Source organism: Cynocephalus volans, chromosome 13 (assembly GCF_027409185.1).
Source record: "Cynocephalus volans isolate mCynVol1 chromosome 13, mCynVol1.pri, whole genome shotgun sequence".
NCBI classification, from domain to species: Eukaryota; Metazoa; Chordata; class Mammalia; order Dermoptera; family Cynocephalidae; genus Cynocephalus; species Cynocephalus volans.
Window position 1 is genome coordinate 73,809,283 of NC_084472.1, and position 20,725 is coordinate 73,830,007.

The 20,725-nt window shown below is 37.2% G+C and overlaps 1 protein-coding gene across 1 annotated transcript in view; it reads left to right on the plus strand.

Annotated features, from left to right (window-relative positions):
- The window catches only part of ADNP2 (ADNP homeobox 2), a 39,313-nt gene that overhangs the window by 8,025 nt on the left and 10,563 nt on the right, over positions 1–20,725 (plus strand). The window contains exon 3 of the mRNA XM_063077450.1: positions 13,514–13,603. Within this exon, the coding sequence (XP_062933520.1) occupies positions 13,514–13,603 (90 nt within the window). The remainder of the gene's footprint in view (positions 1–13,513; positions 13,604–20,725) is intronic.

Genomic DNA, 20,725 nt, shown 5'->3' on the forward strand with positions numbered 1-20,725 from the left:
ATTTTTTATGCATAGGGAAAGAAAGCAGGGTAACTTTTTGGAGACAAGATTGAGAATGGAATATTTGCTGAGTAGGTTGAGGGTAGACATGTAGTCAGATAGTCCATTAGTAATAGCAGATAGATGTGCAACTTTAAGGTGATGTTTGCAGAGAATATAAAAATGAGTACCTAAAAACACAGTTGTACATGTATAGAGTAAGGAAGTTTCAACTTGTAATCTATAGGAGGCTCCTAGAAGGTGCTTGGCACATGGCAAATGCTCCAGAAATGAACCCTGAAGGTATAGTAGTATCTTTCAGTAAACGGAGTATTTCTTTTGATCATTAGGGGGTCATATAGAAGCCTTTTATTTTAATCCTGGCTATTGGCTGATAGTATGACGAATCAATCTTTGGGCCTCAATGTCTTTCATCATTACAATGAAACAATATAGAGAATTTAAATCAGTTGATTAACCCCATCAAACCAGGTTGAATGAACTCAGTTTTTAAAAAATGTTCTGTTTGGAAATAATAATTCAAACAGATAGAAAAGTTACAAGAATAAAAATATTACAAAGGACACTCATTACTCTTTACCCACATTTGCTGGTTGTTAAAATGTTATCCCATTTGCTTTAACATCTCCTCACTCTTGTGTGTGCTTACTCTCTCTTTCTGTATGTTAGAGTATGTGTATGTATAATATGTTCCCTGAGCCATTTGAGAATAAGTTGTATACCTCATGGGCCTTATTACCTAAATACTTAAGTGTGATTTTCTAAAAGTGGGTAGTCTCTTTTATTACTTATAATCGGGTATTGCATTTGGTCATTAGGTCTCTTTACTGTCCTTTTAATGTGAGGTCAATTTTTAAAAGTGGAATTCTGTTGTGAAATTGGTTTTGTTTTATTTTTAGGTAAAATATCAGTAACAACTAAAGTTTTTTATCCTGAGTCCTTTGTCTTTTTTTGATTTTTTGTTGTTGTTGTTGTTGGCTGGTTGGTATAGGGATTGAACCCTGAATGAACCTTGGTGTGAGTCCTTTGTTTTTGACTTGAGTAGAGGTGAATGTTGCTCAAGAATTTTCACTTCCTTAGTCAGCCTCAGACTGTGTTTACTCCTCTGCATTAGTTCAGTCAGGACTGTTTACTTCTTCTTTCCAAGATTTTACTTACACAGACACATTCATAAGGAAAAATTAAGAGGTTAGAATGGCTTAAAATTATTAAGTTAGACTATTGGGTTAGTGCTGATTCTTTTGGGAAGACATTTTTATTCATGTTAATTTTTAGTTGGGGCTATATTTTATGAAATTTTTGAAAATTTAAGCAATGTAAAAGTTTGTTATAGAGAAAGTAGAAAATAGACATAGAAACTTGAAGAAAATGCAACTTGCTTGTAAATTGTCACCCCAAGGGCCGACCCCATGGCTCACTCGGGAGAGTGTGGCACTAGGAGTGCAGCGGTGCTCCCGTCGCGAGTTCGGATCCCATATAGGGATGGCTGGTGCCCTCACTGGCTGAGCGTGGTGCGGACGACACCAAGCCAAGGGTTGCGATCCCCTTACCGGTCACAAAAAAAAAAAAAAAAAATTGTCACCCCAAAATATCCATTGTTAGCATTGTTAAATATCTTTATAGATTTTTAAAAATAAAATATATTCACATGTTTTTCCTTATAAGGATATGATGAAACTGTATAAGTTATTGTACTAGTTTTGTTTTTTCTTTCCACTGAACCTCATATTTAGGAAACCTTTGCCGTGTCAGATGCATTTATTCTTAATCTACCATGGTAGTTAGAGTTCTTTGGTTTCAAGCAATAGAAACTCCACTGATCAACTTGCACAAAAGGGAACTTATTGGAAGGCTATTGGGGGCTTATAGAATCCAAGCTGACTGGAGAACCAGCACTGGAAACAGAAGGAACCAAAGGAACACCTACCTGTCCATTGTCCTTACCACTGCCTTACTCTGCATTTCAGATTTCACAGTTGGATGTCACTCTGCCTTCTCATACAATTTCTGAAGTGTAGCTGTTGAGCCTGGAACAAGCCTGCAAGGGTGCAGCCAGTTCCAGCGGCTCTGTAGAGGCCTGCCTGGGGTGGCAAAACTCCTGCCTGATTGCCGTTGGTCAGGGAGCAGGTGTGATTTCCAAAGCACCTATCTGAGGTCCTAACAAAGAATTAGGACCTCAGATAAGAGGCTGTGTGGTTCTTGTTAACAACTTGAGAAAAGTGAGCCTTATGGAAGGTAGACATTTTCAAGAACTTTACCTCCTTTCCTAAAGTACATCTAAACCCTGCTATACAGTAGAATCTCTTGAGGAATTTTTTAAAAATTAACATTTGATCAGTTAAATTAAGGGCTGGCTGCATAATGTGCAAAATGAACATGTTGGGTCCTTGCCAGGCCTCATGGGCTCACTGTCCGAACCTACAGCAGGTGGTGACCCCATGCCTGGATGCACTTTGTTCCTGGAACTGGGATGATGAGGATCCTGTCAAGTTGCCTGCCAACACACCTTGGCGCTGCCAGCCCAGGACAGGGATGGTTGCCACCTTGCCCCACCCTGAGATGCCAGGGCATGTGTCCCTCACCCCACCCCCATCTCCCTGCCCCACATCTGTGCCACGCTTCCACTTGGGGCAATGGTGGAATGTGGACCTCCTGTCCCAGGTGGGAGATGAGAGTAGGGGATTGATTGCAGGATAGGTACCAGGAGGGAGAGGCTAAGGCCAGGTGGGGCTGGGGTGGGAGGTGGGATGTGAGTCATGGAGCACAATCAGAATCCTGGGAAGGTTGGAGGAGGGGCCATGCATGAGCTGAAGCTCCATATCCCATCAGACTTCACTTTTATGAAACACAAATTCAAAGGAAAGATTAAGAGTTTCAAGATGGTTACTCCTGAGCATTAAGTTCCATGAGCATAGGCACTGTGCATCTGTGTTTGTGATGTGCCCATGGGGCCAGCCCTGACTGGTATTTTCTTTTTTCTTTTTATTTTAATGGCTGATCGGTACAGATCCACAACTCTTTAACCAAGTGAGCTAACTGGCCAGCCCCCCAGATATATTAAAAATATTATTTTTATGTGTAATTAATATAAAATAAGTAATGGAAATGTTTATTCTTTTTTTAACATCTATTAAAAACTTTTAAATTGTAAAATATATAACAAAATTTGCCATTTTAACCATTTTTAAGTGTGCAGTTCAGTAGCATTAATTACATTCAGTGTTTTGCAACCATCACTGTTATCTATATCCAAAAATTTTCATCACCTTAAATAGAAACCGTTACCATTAAGCAGTAACTCCCCCCACTCCACAGTCCCTGGTAACTTCTAATCTCCTTTCTGTCTCTGAATATGCCTGTTATAGATATTATATATAAGCGGAATCATACAATATTGGTCCTTTTGTGTCTGGCTTGTATCACTTAGCATAATGTTTACAAGGTTCATCCATGTATATCATGTGTATCAAGACATTTTTCCTTGTTATGACTCACTGATGTTACTTCGTCTGTTGATAGACACTTGGGTTAATTCCATCTTTTGGCTATTGTGAATAATGCTGCAGTGAATACTGGCATATAAGTATCTGTTTGAGTCCCTGTTTTAATTATTTGGGGTATATACATACCTGGGGTGGAATTGTTGGGTCATATAGTTAATTGTTTAGCTTTTTAAGAAACTGCCGAACTTTTCACAGTGGAAGTGCAGCATTTTACATTCCTTTCAGCAGTATGTGTACAAGAATTACAATTTATCCACATTGTTGCCAACACTTATTTTTTTCCCTTCCCTCCCTCCCTTTTCTTCCCCTCTCTCTTTTCTTTCCTCCTTTCTTCTTTTTTTCCTTTCCTTTCTCTGTATCTCCCCTCCCTCCCTCCCTTCCTCACGGTCCTAGTAGGTGTGAAATGGTGTCTTATTGTGGTTTTGGTTTGCATTTTCCTAAACACAAATGATGTTGAGCATCTTTTCATGTGCTTGTTGGCAATTGCGTATCTTTGGAGAAATGTCTATTCAAGTCCTTTGCCTGTTTTTTTAATTGGGTTGTTAGTCTTTTTGTTGTTGAGTTGTGGGAATTTCTTTATACATTCTGAGTGTTAAACCCTTATCAAATATGATCTGTAGATATTTTCGTCTATTCTGTAGGTTGTTTTTCTACTTTCTTGATAATATCTTTTGATGCACAAAAGTTTTAAATTTTGATGAAGTCTAGTTTATCTGTTTTTTCTTTTGCAGTTGGTGATTTTTACATCATATCTAAGAATCCATTGTCAAGTTCAAAGTCATGAAGATTTTCTCCTATGTTTCGCTCTAAGAGTCTTATGGTTGTAGATCTTACGTTTAGGTCATTGATTTACTTTGAGTTAATTTTTATACTGTGTGAGGTAGGAGTCCAACTTCATTCTTTTGCATGTGGAAATTCAGCTGTCCCAGTACCATTAGTGAAGTGCCTTTTTCCCTATTGAATGGATTTGGCACCTGTGTTGAAAATCAGTTGATGATAGATACATTTATTTCTGCACTTTCAGTTCTGTTCCACTGGTCTATATGTTTATCCTTATGCCAGTACTATACTGTTTGGAATAAATCTGGAAGTGTGAGTCTTCCAGCTTTATTCTTTTTTCCCCCAGTGTTGTTTTGGCTATTGGGGGCTTCTTGTGATTCCATTTTTTCTTTCTTTCTTTCTTTTTTTTAATGACCGGTAAGGGGATCTTAATCCTTGGCTTGGTGTTGTCAGTGCCACGCTCAACCAGTGAGCTAACCAGCCATCCCTATATAGGATCCGAACCCATGGCTTTGGTGTTATCAGCACTGCACTCTCTCGAGTGAGCCATGGGCCGGCCCTGTGATTCCATTTGAATATGAGGATTAGCTTGTCAGTTTCTGCAAAAAAGACTCTTAGAATTTTGATAAGGATTGTGTTATACATCACTTTGGGTGTTACTGACATCTCAACAGTACTGTCTTCCTACCTGTGAAAATACTTATTCTATTTATTTAGGTCTTTGATTTCTTTCTACAATGTTTTATAGTTTGTAGTGTATAAGTCTTTCATTTCCTTGGTTAAATTTATATCATAAGTTCTTAGGTATTTTATTATTTTAGATGGTATTGTAAATGAATTGGGTTCTTAATTTTCTTTTTAGATTCTTCATTGCAAATGTATAGAAACACAACAGATTTTTGTGTGTTGATCTTATACCATGGAACTTTGCTGAATTTATCATTAGCTCTGGTTGCTTTTTTTGTGGATCCTTTGAGATTTTCTATATGTAAAATTAAGTCATCTGCAAACATAGTTTTACTTCTTCCTTTTTAATTTGGATGCCTTTTATTTCTTTTTCTTGCCTCATTGCTCTGGCTAGAACTTCTAGTACAATATTGAATAGTAGTAGTGAAAGTGGGCATTCTTGTCTTGTTCCTGACCTCAGGGGGGAAGTTTTTGGTCTTTTACCATTCAGTATGATGTTACATGTGTGAGTTTTTTATAAATGCCCTTTATCATGTTGTGGAAATTCCCTTTAATTCCTAGTTTTCTGAGTTTTTTTTTTTTATCATGAAAGTGTGTTGGATTTTGTCAGACCCCTTCTCTGTGTCAGTTGAGATGATCATGTGATTCCCCCTTCCCCTGCTTTTTATTAGTGTGCTGAATTATGTTGATGTATTTTCTTATGTTGAACCCCCTTTGCATTCCTGGGATAAATCTCACTTTCTCATGTATAATTGTTTTAATACCATATAATGTTGGATTTGGTTTGCAAGTATTTTGTTGAGGATTTTTCATCTGTGTTCATGTGGAATTTTTGTTTGTAATTTTCTTTTCTTGTGACGTCTTTATTTGGCTCTGGTATCAGGGTAATGCTGGTCTCAGAATAAGTTAGAAAGTGTTCCCTCTTTCTGTTTTTTGGGGGAAGAGTTTAAGAAGACTTGGTTTTAATTCTTCTTTAAGTGTTTTGTAGGATTCAGCCATGAAGCTGCCTGGTCTTGTACTTTTCTTTATCTGGAAGTTTTTGATTACTAATTCAATTCCTTGTTATAGAAATTTGAAATTTTTCTGTTTCTTTATGAATCAGTTTAGGTAACTTGTGTATTTCTAGGAATTTGTCTAGTTCATTCATTTTATCTAAATCTTCACATAGAGTTGTTCATAGTATTCTCTTCTAATGCTTTTATTTCTGTAACATTAGTTGTAATGGCCCCACTTTCATTTTTTATTTTAGTTATTTGTGTCTTTTTTTTTTCTCAGTCTAGCTAAACATTTGTTAACTTTGTTGATCTTTCAAGGAACTTTTAGTTTCCTTGATTCTATTATATTTATCTTTGCTCCATTCCCAGATCATTTTAGTTTTTACATGCAGCCAGGGTTTGAGACCCCTTTCCCTACATTCTTATTACCCTTGAATCAGTTTTGAATACCAGAAAGCTGAGAATTAGAGCACATGAGGTTTCACTGAATTATATTTTAATGCTATAAAGTAGTCATGTGAAATTTTCTACTGCATATGCCTTTAATATGTGTTTGATTATTTTCATTATTTTACTCAGATTTTACCCACGTAAAATCTGACAAGAATCTTCTTTTCAGAACTAGTGCTAGGAAAGTATTTGGCATGTCTGAGTGTACTGGAATCACACCAAAGGTCAGTGCTGAGCATCCCTACTGATGCATAGGAAGCCCAGTTAGGTGGGCCCATCCCTCAAGCAGTGACTATTTTACTTATTAAAATGTAGAGGAAACCAGTATTTGGTTGCTTGATAACCAAAAACACTGTTGTCATAAACTTGAAAGTGGGGAGATTTGAGGTTTTTCTCTGTATGTGTATTGTCCTGGGCGGAGATTTTTCATATGCTGTGGATCCTTGGGAAATCATGACGTTATTAGGGAATTATGATTTTCTCTGCTGGTATGAGAATTCATAAGTGAAACATTGTCTGAGGATTGGATAAGTAGTCTCTCCCACTAAGTTACCATTATATTTCAAGTGTTGGTAGATACTGATGTGATAAATAATATCCAAATTTATTTAAAAGTATTACTATTCCTAGTAGCTTGTTGTCATGTGTTTTCTCAGTTAACAGCTATTACAGGTAGAAATACTATCACAGGGAGGCCAGGAAAAATATTTGATGTTAAAGAAGTGGTAGGGGAGAAAAGGAGGTTTAAAAAAAATGGTCTCTGGGGTAGAGTTTCAAATATCTAAAATTTATTGAGAGAAGATGAGATAGAAGGGGATTAATATTGACCATCTAGTAGAAAATGGATCCGTGATCATTTTTGCCTTTTTTTATCATCTTGAGCATGATTAGCTTATTACACTTTTTTTTCTTATCAGTCTCCTGTTGAATGCTGTGTACTCTGAAGCTCTTTTTGGAGGTACTAGAAGAAACCTCCAGGAAGGTCTGCCTTTGATGTAGAAGTTTGTTTTGAATACTCTTATTCTTGGTTCTCCTCTTTACTGCATTAAGTTCTTTTGTGTGGTGTCCTATTCACAGTTGTTGTTTCTGAGGTTATCCCTACCTTAACTTATACGCGTAAAGTCATAGATTAGCTTGAGACATTAAACCAACATTTTCAAATTCTGGGTTGCTGCATCACTATGAACCACTTGGGAAGCTTTAAAAAAAATGGATGTCCTGCACCTAGCCTGTAGCAATCTTTAGAGACCTATATGTATAAATAGATTTTTAAAAATTTAATTAAACCTATGTTTTTAAATCATCTAAAAAAATATTGAAAAATTAATACTTTCCATTTATTTTCTAAAACTTGCATTTTACTTTTTTTCCTACTAGCTCTTTGCTGCATCTGACAGTGGAAAGCATTCCTTACTTTAAACTCTTCTCCCTGTGTCTTATGATACATCATTATAGTTTCCTTCTTTCTTTTCCAGTATTTTCAAACATAAAAAAATTTGAAAGGATTGTACAGTGCAAACCCATGTACTGACCACTTACATTCCACAAAATTGTTGACATTTTATTATAGTTGCTTTATTATATATCTGTACATCTTTCCACCTGTCATTTCATTTTATTTTTTGATGTGTTTCAGAGAAAGTTGCAAGCATCAGTACATTTCACTCTTGAACTCCTCTTCAGCATTCTCATCATGAATGACAGTGTAGCATTGGTTTACAGGGTTTTTTTGGGGGGGGTGTTAAGTAAAACTTAACATAGCATGAAGTGCACCTTAAGTGTCTCCAAATGATGATTTTGACATGCATATATATACTCATTTAATACAAATTCCTATCAAGATGTACAACAATTCCACGACTTCAGAAAGTCCCCTCAAGCCCTTTTCCAGTTAATTCTTGCCTTTACCCGCACTGGCTACCACTTTCTGAAATTTTTAACATAGATTAGATTTGCATGTTCTACAATTTTATGGAAATGAAATTGTATGTTGTATACTCCTGGGTAAAATTCTTCTGTGTTGTTGAATGTATGTTTGGTCCTTTTTGTTGCTGAGTAGTGTTCTATTTCATGAATAGATCACAGGTCGTTTTTCTGTTTTCCTGATGGTGGATACCCAAGGCTGTTTCCAGTTCTTGGCTGTTATGAATAAGATGCTTATGAATGTTTTTATAAAAGTCTTTTTGTGGACATGCTACTTCACAGATAGCATAAGAACCTGACAGCAGCATGCTTTCATTTCTCCTCTTAGCCTTTGTTGTGTTGTCGTTACACATTTTACTTCTACACATTATAAACCTTACATTGCATGGTTATTATTTTTATTTTAGGCAGTAAAAAAGAAAAAAATTATTTCATATTTATTCACACATTAGCCATTTCTGGTACTCTTCATTCCTTCATGTAGGTTTAAATTTTCACCTTGAATCATTCCTTTCTGCCTGAAGGGCTTTCTTTAATATATTTTGTAGTGTTGGTCTGCTTAATTAATTCTCTGTGCCTTCTCTCTGAAAAAAAGTTTTATCTTTCTGTTAGGAAGATATTTTTGATAGACATAGAATTCTAGCTTTTTTAACTTTTGTATTTTAAAGATGTCACTCTGTTGTCTTGTGGCTGGCATTTTTTCCAAAAATATGTTTTCCATCATTTTTGTTCCTCTGTATGCATTTTTAGAACTTTGATTATAATGTGTCTTGGTTTAGTTTTCTTCATGTCTCTTGCTTGGGTTTTGCTTGAACTTCTTGAATTTGTGGGTTGACAGTTTTCATCAGATTTGGAAAATTTTGTGGCATCATTTCTTCAAATATTTTTCCTGTTTTTGTTCCTGAGACTCCAATTACACATACATTAGGCTGGTTGATATTGTCCCATAGCTCACTGATGCCCTGTTGGGGTGTTTTCAGTCTTTTTTTTTTCCCTTTCATTTTGGATACCTCTCTTGCTGTGTCTTCAGGTTCACCAGTCCTTTCTTTGGCAGTGTCTAATCTGCTCTTATTCCAATGCAGTGTATTTTCCACGATAGATGTTGCATTTTTTCATTCACGGAAGTGCACTTTGGGGCATTTTTTATATCTTTCATTTTCCTACTCATTGCATTCATGTTTTCTATCATTTTTTGTTCTAATGGTTGTATGACTGGCAGGTTTAGACTGGATGCTGGATGTTGTGAGTTGTATGGGTGCTGGATTTTGTTGTTTTCTTTAAATATTTTTGGGTTTTGTTCTAGGACATATTTAAGACTTAAAATTGGTTTGAGTATTTTGAGGCTTACTTTTAATCATTGTTAGAGCGGGTCTGGAATAGCCTAGGCCTAACTTGGCCACGTGGAGGAGACAGTACTCTCTCTGAGGCTCATGCCCCACTGTATCATTAAGAGGTCGTTCCATTCTGCCTGGTGGACCTCTTTGGCAACTTGGTAGTTGTTCTGCCTTCTTTCTGCTAGTTCTTTTTCCACTAGTTTCTTTAACACATGAGAACATCAGTGCTCACAAAGTTTCCAGGAGACCCTGTGCTAGTTTATCACAAAGTCAATATTGCAGGATGTCTCTTTTTAATAGAAGTTTATTTATTTTGTCTTTTTCGAAAGAGTGAATTTTTGCTTTCTCTAAGTTGATAGTGATTTCGTAATTGTTGTAGGACTTTTCTTAATTCCTGCCTTTCTTATTTATTTCTTCTGCTATAGCATTATCTTCTAATTGAGCTTATGTTTTTCTGTTTGCATTGATTGTTTTTAAGATTTACTTAAAGTTCCTTTAAGTGTGTTTTCTAGTATTTATGGTTATTTTTCTCTGTTTCAGATGTTTTTGTTCTTTGTTGAAATAAAAGAAGGACGTGTATGCTGTGCACCTCATCTTTTCAGATAGCTCTGAAAATGCCTTCTAATGTCCAATTTGAGTCCTTGTGACAATTTATCTTTTTCTCATTAGTTCTGAATTGACTTGGTAAGCAGTGTACTAGTATAGGTATAGTTGAAGGCATTTGTATTAAGTATCATTCTCTGGCTTAACTAATTCTGTTTTTACATTGTTAAAAGTAACCTTCAGTTTTTATAGGGACAGTAATACTAGGTGTGAATGTTAGAAAATACAGTAATCATTTTTTTAGAAAATGAAACTTAAAATGCTACATTTCCACCATTCAGAGATTACCACTGTTGATATCTTATAGTTTAGCCTTCTGTTTCTGTGTGTGCACGCACATGGTGTGCATATTTGTGTGTGTGTGTTGGGGGGAGGGTGTTCTTACCATGAGGTCATACTGATAATGCTTTTTTATTACTTGCTTTTTTCAGTTACCTCCATCTTGTCATGTCATTAACTGTTCATTGCATGTAATACCCAGTCTATATTCAGATTTCTTCTCTTTTCCCCAAAGTATTTTTTATGCTTGGTTTGTGTAACTCTGGGCGCCACTGCATCTGGTGATAGGTTTGCAGAGCTTTTTCCTCTTGTCCCTCACACTGGCATGATGTCCAGATGAGCCGCATGTCCTGCAGAGACTCCCCCTTCCAGATCTGTCTGGTGCTTCCTTGTAGTTTGTCCCCTGAGCTGCTTTCAAGTTAGAAGTTCTATTAAAAGGTCCAGTTTGTTCAAGTTAAGCATTTCAGGCTAGGATATATTATATGTGATATTGTATGTCCTTGTATCTTATCAGGAATCCCATAATATCTTGTTGCTTCACCACAGTGTGATGACAGTCTGGGCTCTTCATGTACAATTACATTCTTCTGTCAACTAAACAGTAATGCATTTAACACCAGTGGATAATCCTTATCCCAGTTGATAACTTCCCAGGGACTGCTGGTGAGTGATTCTGATTCTGTCACTCGTATAGTGTTAGCAGACATTCTTTTGTAAACTCTGCTTCACTCATCAGTTGAGACTGTTTGGTTTCTCTGAAATACAGTATCTTGGAAAGTCAGGATTAGATTTTATTCTTTCTTTTGAGGTATCACTTTTCAGAGTAGTTACTAAGTTTTTCAAATGGTGGTTGATGAAATTTCTTTTTCCTCTGAGTTTTTTTGAGCACAACTGTGGGTTTTCTATGATTTACTGTGTTTCAGTCTGTACTGTTGGTGTTTTTAATGCTCAGATGTTACAGTACTCAGGCGTCTTTTCTGTGATGATGGCCCCTTATGGGAGTTTCTGTCTGATTTGTACCTTTCCCAGTTTCTCAAGGTGGCACCATGGGCTGATTCTGAATCCAGTGTTACTTCACAGGACTGTCCACACAACAAGATCATGGACTTGTTACTTCTTTATGCCCATTTCTTAAGTCAGTTTGCATTTTTGAAATGAATGAACTATGCTGTAAAGGTAAAAATAGTGTAATAAAGTTATGGATAACTACACTTTTCACACACTTTGGCAAGTGGCTGAGAGCAAAGCAGGAATAAATTTTTTTCTTTTTTCAACTCAGAGGAAAAAAAGAAGAAAATTAATGGTGGGCCACATGGACTTAAAAATTTTCCTTTTAGAGAGAAATATAAAAAATATTTTTCTTGCATATCTTCTCAGTGACTAATTTTCACTTTTTAAAACAGTTTTCCTTAAAGCCCTCTGTTGAGCCACAACTGCCACCCCTTCTATCTTCTTGCCCCTCCCTGTTGTGTTAACCACAGCCCCCCCTTGCTGACTCCCGGTCATGTGCAGGTCAGGCAGACATGGTTAGAGCTCCCCACTTTATACTCCGTCACTCCAAAATAGTTCTTCATAGCACTTATCACCAAGAAGGCAGTTATCTGCTGTGAGATATTTTTCTAAGCCATCTGTCTTTCTCAACTGTGAAAAACCGTGTGGTTGGGATCGTGTTTATCTTATTCATGGTTGTGTCCCCAGAGTACAACAGTAAATATTTGACTATTGAATCTTGTTGATTACAAGGCACGTGTTGATTACAAAACAGTGAGGCAGATTACTTTCTTCACCACCTCTCCAAAAAAGCTCATAATCATTTTGTCTTAGGTCAGTCTCATCCATATGCAAAGGTGACAAATTCCTTCCCCTCCCTTCTCTCCCTTCCCTACCTGTATAGTCTGTTTCTGTTGCTTATAACAGAAATACCTGAAACTGGGTAATTTATAAAGAAACAGTAATTTATTGGTTACAGTTTCAGAGGCTGGGAAGGCCACAGTCCAGGGAGTACATCTGGTGAGGTGACTCCAGGGTCTCACATGGTAGATGGTGGAGCAGAGAGAAAGACTAACCTTCTCACTCACTCTCCTTTTAAAGCCACTGGAACCACTCCAGTTATTCCAAGAATGATTGATCCATTGATCAATCCATTCATGGGGGCACAGTCCTCACAATCTAATCACCTCTTCAAGGTCCCACCTTTCAGTTACCACAGTAGGATTTCCCACCTTCTTAACACTGTCACAGTGGGGACCAAGCCTCCAACACATTAAACTTTGCGGGGACACAATTCAATCCACAATACCACCTTTTGCCAGAAGTCTTTGGAAGTCAGCACTTGCTGGTACCTTTGCTCTCAGCGTATGGCTCTGGGGAAAAGCCCTAGTTCATGTGCTGTTCTTGCCTCTTGACCCTTTTCTGGGACCTGTTTCTCTTCACCTGGCTAGAGTCTCCATCACACACAATGTTTCTCGAACTGCTGCCTCCTTTAGCTTATTTCTTCCCAGCAATTATGAGGTTTTCCTCACACCCTTTTCTACACTATAGGTCTTTTGCCTAACTTTTTCACTGTAGCAAGTGTAACTCTTTGAGTGAAAAACCGCTTGTTTTATCTGAGAAAAAACAAAAACCGCTTGTTTTATCTGAGAAAAAACCCTCTACATGTTGTAGATCTTTGTTAAAATGTGTACCCTGAAAGATAGGTAGGCTCTGCCTACATATGTAAAATGTAGATAATTATTTATTGGGAGGTCTCACCCATTTATTTCTTATAAAACTGTAATTTTAACGGGTATTTTAACCTTTTTCTTGGGTACTCTGTCCAAATTTCCTGAAGGCTTTACTTTCATTTCTCTTTTTCCATGTAGATTTCTTAAGAGCCAAGTAACCTCTCAGGTTCTAATTAAATACTACTTTATTTTCTGAATTTGCATAATGATCTCCCTTTTTTCTTCCTTTTTAAAAGGACCTTAAAGGCTTCGATCCAGGAGAGAAGTACTTTTATAACACATCATGGGGAGATGTTTCTCTTTGGGAATCTTCTGGAAAGAAAGTGGTATGTATTTTTGTATTTGATTTTCGTATTTCCTCAAGTTAGGGGTAAGTGTAAATTTAGTCTAAGGAACATCACAGGTATTGGAGTTGCAGGTGAATGAATGGGGAGGAGGCATACTATAACCATTCAGGGAGGTAGAAAGAAAACAAAGTTCAGTGTTTGGTGATATAGGCTTATTGATGCTTTTTGAGTTTTCTGCATACAGGATTGATACTGTGATGCAGTGAAGCTATCGTTTGATTATATAAGATGCCACTGGTGTAAGAAAGACCATTGGTTTAATAATTCTGAGTAAAAAAAAAAAATGCCACGACATTAAGTGTATACAGTGAACATACATCCTGGTTTTAGAAACTAAAAAATGTAGGCTTTTGAATCAAGGAACTTTTTTCTTCTCTCTCTCTTTTTTTTTTTTTGGTGGCAGGGTAGTATGGGGATCTGAACCCATGACCTTGATGTTACAAGGCTGCACTCTAACCAACTGAGCTAACCAGCCAGACCAAAGAACAATAATTTTAATAATCTAACACCTCAGATTTAAACAAATTCAAGCTAAAACGTGTGACATATACTCAGTTTTCCTTATTGAAGTGTTTTCTTCTGGGAGACCTTCCCCTCACTGTCTGCTAGCACCTTCATCAGTGTCAAACCCAGCACATCCTCCCCAACCCCAACTTCTGATTTGTCTTAAGTCATGCTGACCTAGGGAATTCTGGCTTTAAAAAAATTCCTATAATTAGTCGATGATTGTTTTGTCAGTATTTATTAAAGAGATTTCTGTTGTCAACCTGTCCTCCTCAAGTCTCACTTCTCAAGCTCTTGCCCTCTTGGACCTGATCCTCCATGTCCACACTCAGGCACAGGCTTCCTTGACATCACTGTGATTTAGTCTCCTGCTCAGCACAGCTCTTGGGCCTCATTTTGAAGATTGTAACTTAATGAATCTTAGGCCTTATTTATTTTTCTCACCCAAATTCTTAAAATATCCTATAATGTAAGATGTAGTACATATAATTACATACCTTTCATCCAGAAACATATTTTGAATTCCTGTTACAAAGTTGGTAACAGCTTTTGGGTGCCTGATACAGAAAGGTAAAAGTTAGGGTTCTTTTCCTCAAGGAGTTTATGTTGTTGATAAGGATGAATAGGGCCTAGGCGTTAAATGTTAACTAATAATCTGAAATACTAGAGATTGAATTTATGCTCATGCATTGTATAATGAGGTTCTGATCAATGATGGACCACATACATGATGGTGATCCCATAAGATGATAATGGAGCTGAAAATTCTTACCACCAGTAACATTGTAGCCACCATAATGTTGAAGCACAGCACATTACTCGTGTTTCTGGTGACACTGGTGTAAACAAGCCTACTACACTGCCAGTTGTGTAAAAGTCTAGCACAGGCACAAGAGGAAGGGCATGAGGTGCCCAGGTCATGTCCCTCCTAAAGAAATGGACCAGAACAACTAACAGACAGCTAAATATCAATGGTAGTGTCTGTGGGAGAGTATGGGAGTACAGCAGGAGACTGGTGAGATCCCTGTGGAGCATGAAAGCCCAGGATGGCAGCATAGAGAGGAGAGAGAGGCACATGGCCTCAGCTGCCACATCTCTGATACTGGGATTGGCACAGGAGAAATTTTCCCTTGCAGTGAAAAGGTAGGCAGAGGACCTCCCCCCAACCCCGATCCTTATCACAGAGGCTGGCAGATCCTTTGGCAGGACAACCCTGGAGCCAAGTGTGGGGAATGGCCTAGAATACACACACTGTATCACTCTAGAACAGCAGCACAAACTATGCACTCCCCACCTCCCACCTTCATGACCCATGCTGATTGCAGGACAGTGCCATCTTGAAACCAGAGTCATTGCCAAGAATCCACCCTGCCCTGGTGCTTCCCCAGCCTTGAGGCTTTGTTGTCCTCCCAGTACACTCACACAAGAGGCTACAACACCTTGATCCTGGTGGCTCAAAGTGTGGGCTCACAGCAGCCTGTGACTCTAGTTCCATAGTCTGGGAAGTTAACCCTTGCCATGCTGAACTGATGCATCCCTCAGGTCCCTGGCCAGCGATCAGACAGGCAGGCCCTCCTCGGGTGGACCACTCCCCCTTTTCTCCCCCCATACCCTAACTCCTCCAATTGCCTGAGTTGTGTGTGCCTGATCCCCTAACCTGGAAAAACAGCTCACAGGTCTCTATCATAACAAATACGTCCTCGGGTTAATGGAAATCTGTGCCCTCCTGGAGAACACTCCTGCCAAGAGGCCTTGCCAACGTTCCCAGAAGTGGCTGGATGAGCTCCCTCACTGCAGACCTGCCTAGAAGCCCCACCTACTACCCAGGAACAGCTGGGCAGATTCCTTTAAAAAAGGAATTGAAAACCTATTTAAAGAAATAATAGCTGAAAACTTCTCTAGTCTTGGGAAAAATGCAGATTTCCAAATTCAGGAAGCTCAAAGGTCCACAAGTAGATTCAAGCCATATAGGTCATCTCCAAGACACTATCCATTGTAACTATCCAAAGTTAAGGCAAAGAGAAAATTATAAAAACAACAAGAGAAAAACATCAAGTCATTTGTAAGGGAATCCCTATTAGTCTAACAGTTGACTTCTCAGCAAAAACACTACAGGCCAGGAGAGAGTGGGATGAATATTCAAAGTACTGAAAGAAAAAACTGCCAGTGAAGAATATTATACCCAGCAAAGCTATCCTTCAGAAATAAAGGAGAAATAAAATCTTTCTCAGACAAGCAAAAATTAAGAGAATTCATCACCACCAGACTGGCCTTACAAGAAATGCTTAGGGGAGTCCTACATCTGGAGAAAAATCAACAATTGTCATGAAAATACTGAAACTCTAAAACTTACTGGTAGAGTACATATGTGAATTAGAAAGAGAAAGAAATCAAACCTTATCAATACAGAAGATCACCAAACCACAAAGATAAACAATAAGAGAGAAAGAAAGGAACAAAGGATATACAAAACAATCAAAACAACCAACAAAATGACAGGAGTAAGACCTCACTTATCAGTAATAACCTTGAATGTAAATGGACTAAATTTCCCAATCAAAAGACATAGACTGGCTGAATGGATAAAATAAGTGACCCATCCATATGCTGCCTACAAGAAACACACCTTACCTGCAAAGACGCATATGGACTGAAGGGATGGAAATAGGTATTCCATGCAAATGTAAGACAAAAGCAAGCAGGAGAAGCTATACTTACATCAGATGATAAAACAAGCTTTAAATCAAAATCTGTAGTAAGAGACAAAGAAGGGCACTATATAATGATAAAGGGATCAGTACAGCAAGAGGATATAACAATTATAAATATATATATGCACCCAACACCAGAGCACCCAGATATATAAAGTAAATGTTATCAGATCTAAAGGGACACATAGAAACCAACACAATCATAGTTGGGGACTTTTAACACCTCACTTTCAACATTGGACAGATTGTTGAGTCAGAAAATCAACAAGGAAACATCAGATTCAAATGGCATCATGACTGGATGGACCTAAAAGACATACACAAAGCATTTCATCCAACAGCTGCAGAATATGCATTGTTTTCATCAGCACATGGAATATTCTCCAGAATTGCCTATATGTTAGGCCACAAAATAAGTCAACAAATTCAAAAGATTGAAATCATATTAGGTATCTGACCATAATGGAAAAAAACTAGAAATCAATAACAAGGAACTTGTGAAACTACAGAGATTCATGGAAGTTAAGCAACATACTCTTCAATGATAAAATGGATCAAAGAAGAGATTAAGAAGGAAATAAAATTTCTTGAAACTAATGAAGACAGAAAACACAGCATACCAAAACCTATGGGATACAGCCAAGGCAGTATAAAGAGGAAAGTTTATAGTAATCAACACCTACATCAAAAATAAAAATAAAAAAAGATTTCAAATAGTCTAACAATGCTCCTCAAGGAACTAGAAAAACAAGAACAAACTAAACCCAAAATAAGTAGAAGAAATGAATTAATAAAAATCAGAGCAGAAATAAATGAAATTGAAGTCAAAAAGTACAATACTAAAGATTAATCAAATGAAAAATTTGTTCTTTGAAAATATAAACAAAATCAAACCATTAGCCAGAACAAGAAAAAAAAAAGACCCAAATCAAGTCAGAAATGCAAATGGAAACATTACAATAGATAGCTCTGAAATACAAAGGATCATCAGAGAATACTATGAACACCTATACACCAATAAATATGAAGACTTAAAGGAAATGGATCAATTCCTGGACACATGTGACCTACCAAGACTGAACCAAGAAGAAATAGAAAACCTAAGTAGAACAATAACAAGTAGTGAGATTGAATCAGTAATAAAAAGTCTCCCAACAAAATCCCAGGACCAGATGGTTTTACTGCTGAATTCTACCGAACATTTAAGGAAGAACCAATACCAATACTTGTTAAACTATTTCAGAAAATTAAGGTGGATGGAATTCTTCCAAATTCCTACAATGAGACCTGTATTATCCTGATACCCAAACCAGGTGAGGATGCAGTGAAACAAGAAAACTACAGGCCAATATCTCTGATGAATATCGATGCAAAAATCCTTAATAAAATTCTATCAAATCACATCCAACACCATGACAAAAAGATTACACACTGTGACCAAGTGGGTTTATCCCAGGGATGCAAGGATTGTTGAACATACCCAAATCAATAAATGTGATACATCACAGCAGAATGAAAGAAAAAAAACCATATGATCATCTCAATAGATGCAAAAAAAGCATTTGATAAAATTCAACATCCCTTCATGATAAAGACTCTCAGCAAGTTAGGTGGGAAAGGAAAGTATCTTAATACTATAAAGGCAGTACATGACAGACCCACAGCTTACATCCTCCTGCTTTCAGCTTTTCCCCTAAGAACTGGAATAGGACAAGGATGCATGCTCTCACCACGTCTGTTCAATGTTGTTCTGGAAGTCCTACCCAGAGCAATTATGCAAGAGAAAGAAATAAAGGGCATCCAAATTGGAAAGGAGGAAGTCAGGTTGTTGCTGTTTGTAGATGACATGATTTTATATAGAGAGAAACCTAGACTCTGCCAAAAAACTTCTAGACCTGATAAATGAATTCAGTAAAGTTGCAGCATTCAAAATCAACATACAAAAATCAGTATGTGAACTTACTGAAAAAGAAATCAGGAAAGCTGTCCCATTTATAATAGTAACAACAAAAAATATACCTAGGAGTAAATTTAACTAAGGAAGTGGGAAATCTCTACAATGAAAACTGTAAAACAGTGATTAATGAAATTAAAGAAAACACAACAAAATGGAAAGACATCCCATGCTCATGGTTTGGAAGAATCAGTCTTATCAAAATGACCATACTACTTAAAGTGATCTACAGATTCAATGCAATCCCTATCAAACTACCAATGGCATATTTCACAGAAGCAGAAAAAACAGTTCAGAAATTTGTATGGAACAAGAGACTCCAAATAGCCAAAGCAGTCCTGAGCAAAAACAACAAAGTGAGGTGTATCACACTTCCTGACTTCAAAATATACTACAAAGCTCTAGTAATCAAAACAGCATGGTACTGGCACAAAAACAGACACCTGGACCAATGGAACAGAATAGGGAATTCAGGAATAAATCCATATACCTACAGCTAATTGATTTTTGATAAAGGAGCCAAGATCATACATTGGGGAAAAGCACAGTCTCTTTAATAAATGGTGGTGGGAAAATTGGAGATCCATATACAGAAGAATGAAACTAGACCCCTATATCTCACTATATACCAAAATCAACTCAAAGTGGATTAAAACCCTGAAACTATAAAACTTCTAAAAGAAATTATAGGGGAAACACTTGAGGACATAGGTCTAGGCAAAGATTTTATGAATAATACTTCAGAAGCACAGGGAACAAAAGCAAAAATAAACAAATGGGATTATATCCAACTAAACAGCTTCTGCAGTGCAAAGGAAGCAATCATCAGTGAAAAGACAACCTGTAGAATGGGAGAAAATATTTGTGAACCGTGCATCTGACAAGGGATTAATATCCAGAATTACAAAGAGCTCAAACAACTCAACAGTAAAAAACAAATAATCTGATTAAAAAATGGGCAAAGAAAGTGAATAGACATTTTTGAAGGAGGATGTACAAATGGCTAACAGACATGAAAAAATGCTGAACATCACTAATTATCAGAGAAATACAAATCAAAACTACATTGAGATATCGTCTCATCCCAGTTAGAATGGCTGTTATCAAAAAGACAGAAAATAACAAAGGGTGGTGAGGATGCAGAGAAAAAGGACCCTATCCTACGTTGTTGGAGGGAATGTAAATTAGTACAGCCACTGTGAAAAACAGTATGCAGATTTCTCAGACAAGTACAGATGGAGCTACCATACGATCCAGCAGTCCCACTTCTGGGTATAAACTCAATGGAAATCAACAACTTGAAGGGATACCTGCACTCCGTGTTTACTGCAGCTCTATTTACAGTACCCAAGAGTTGGGACCAATATAAATGTTCTTCAACAGATGATGGATTAAAGAAAACTTGGTATGTATATACAATGAACTACTTACTCAGCCATAAAATGAGTGAAATTCTGCCATTTGCAACAACATGGATGAGCTTGGAGAAAATTATGTTGAGTAAAATAAGCCAGGCACAGAGAGAATGTTCTCACTAATATGTGGAAGCTAAAAAAAAAAGTTGATCTCATTAAAGTAGAGAGTAGAATAGTGGTTACTAGGGACTGGTAGGGGGAGGGGGGAGGGAGAAGGTGGTTAGTGGATACAGAATAATAGAGAGATAGGAAGAATAGGATCTACGGTTTTATACAGTTAATAACAAAGTACTTTGTATCTTTGAGTAGCTTGTTGAGATGATGTTGAATGTTCCTGATACAAAGAAGTGACAAATGTTTGAGGTGATGGATATAGTAAGCTCTCTGATATGATCATTGCACACAGTATGAATGTACCCAAATTTCATATTGTACTTCATAAATATATACAGTTATCACAGGCCAATTAAGAAAAATAAAAAGAGAGGGAAAAATGAGAGAAATAGAGAGTAGAATA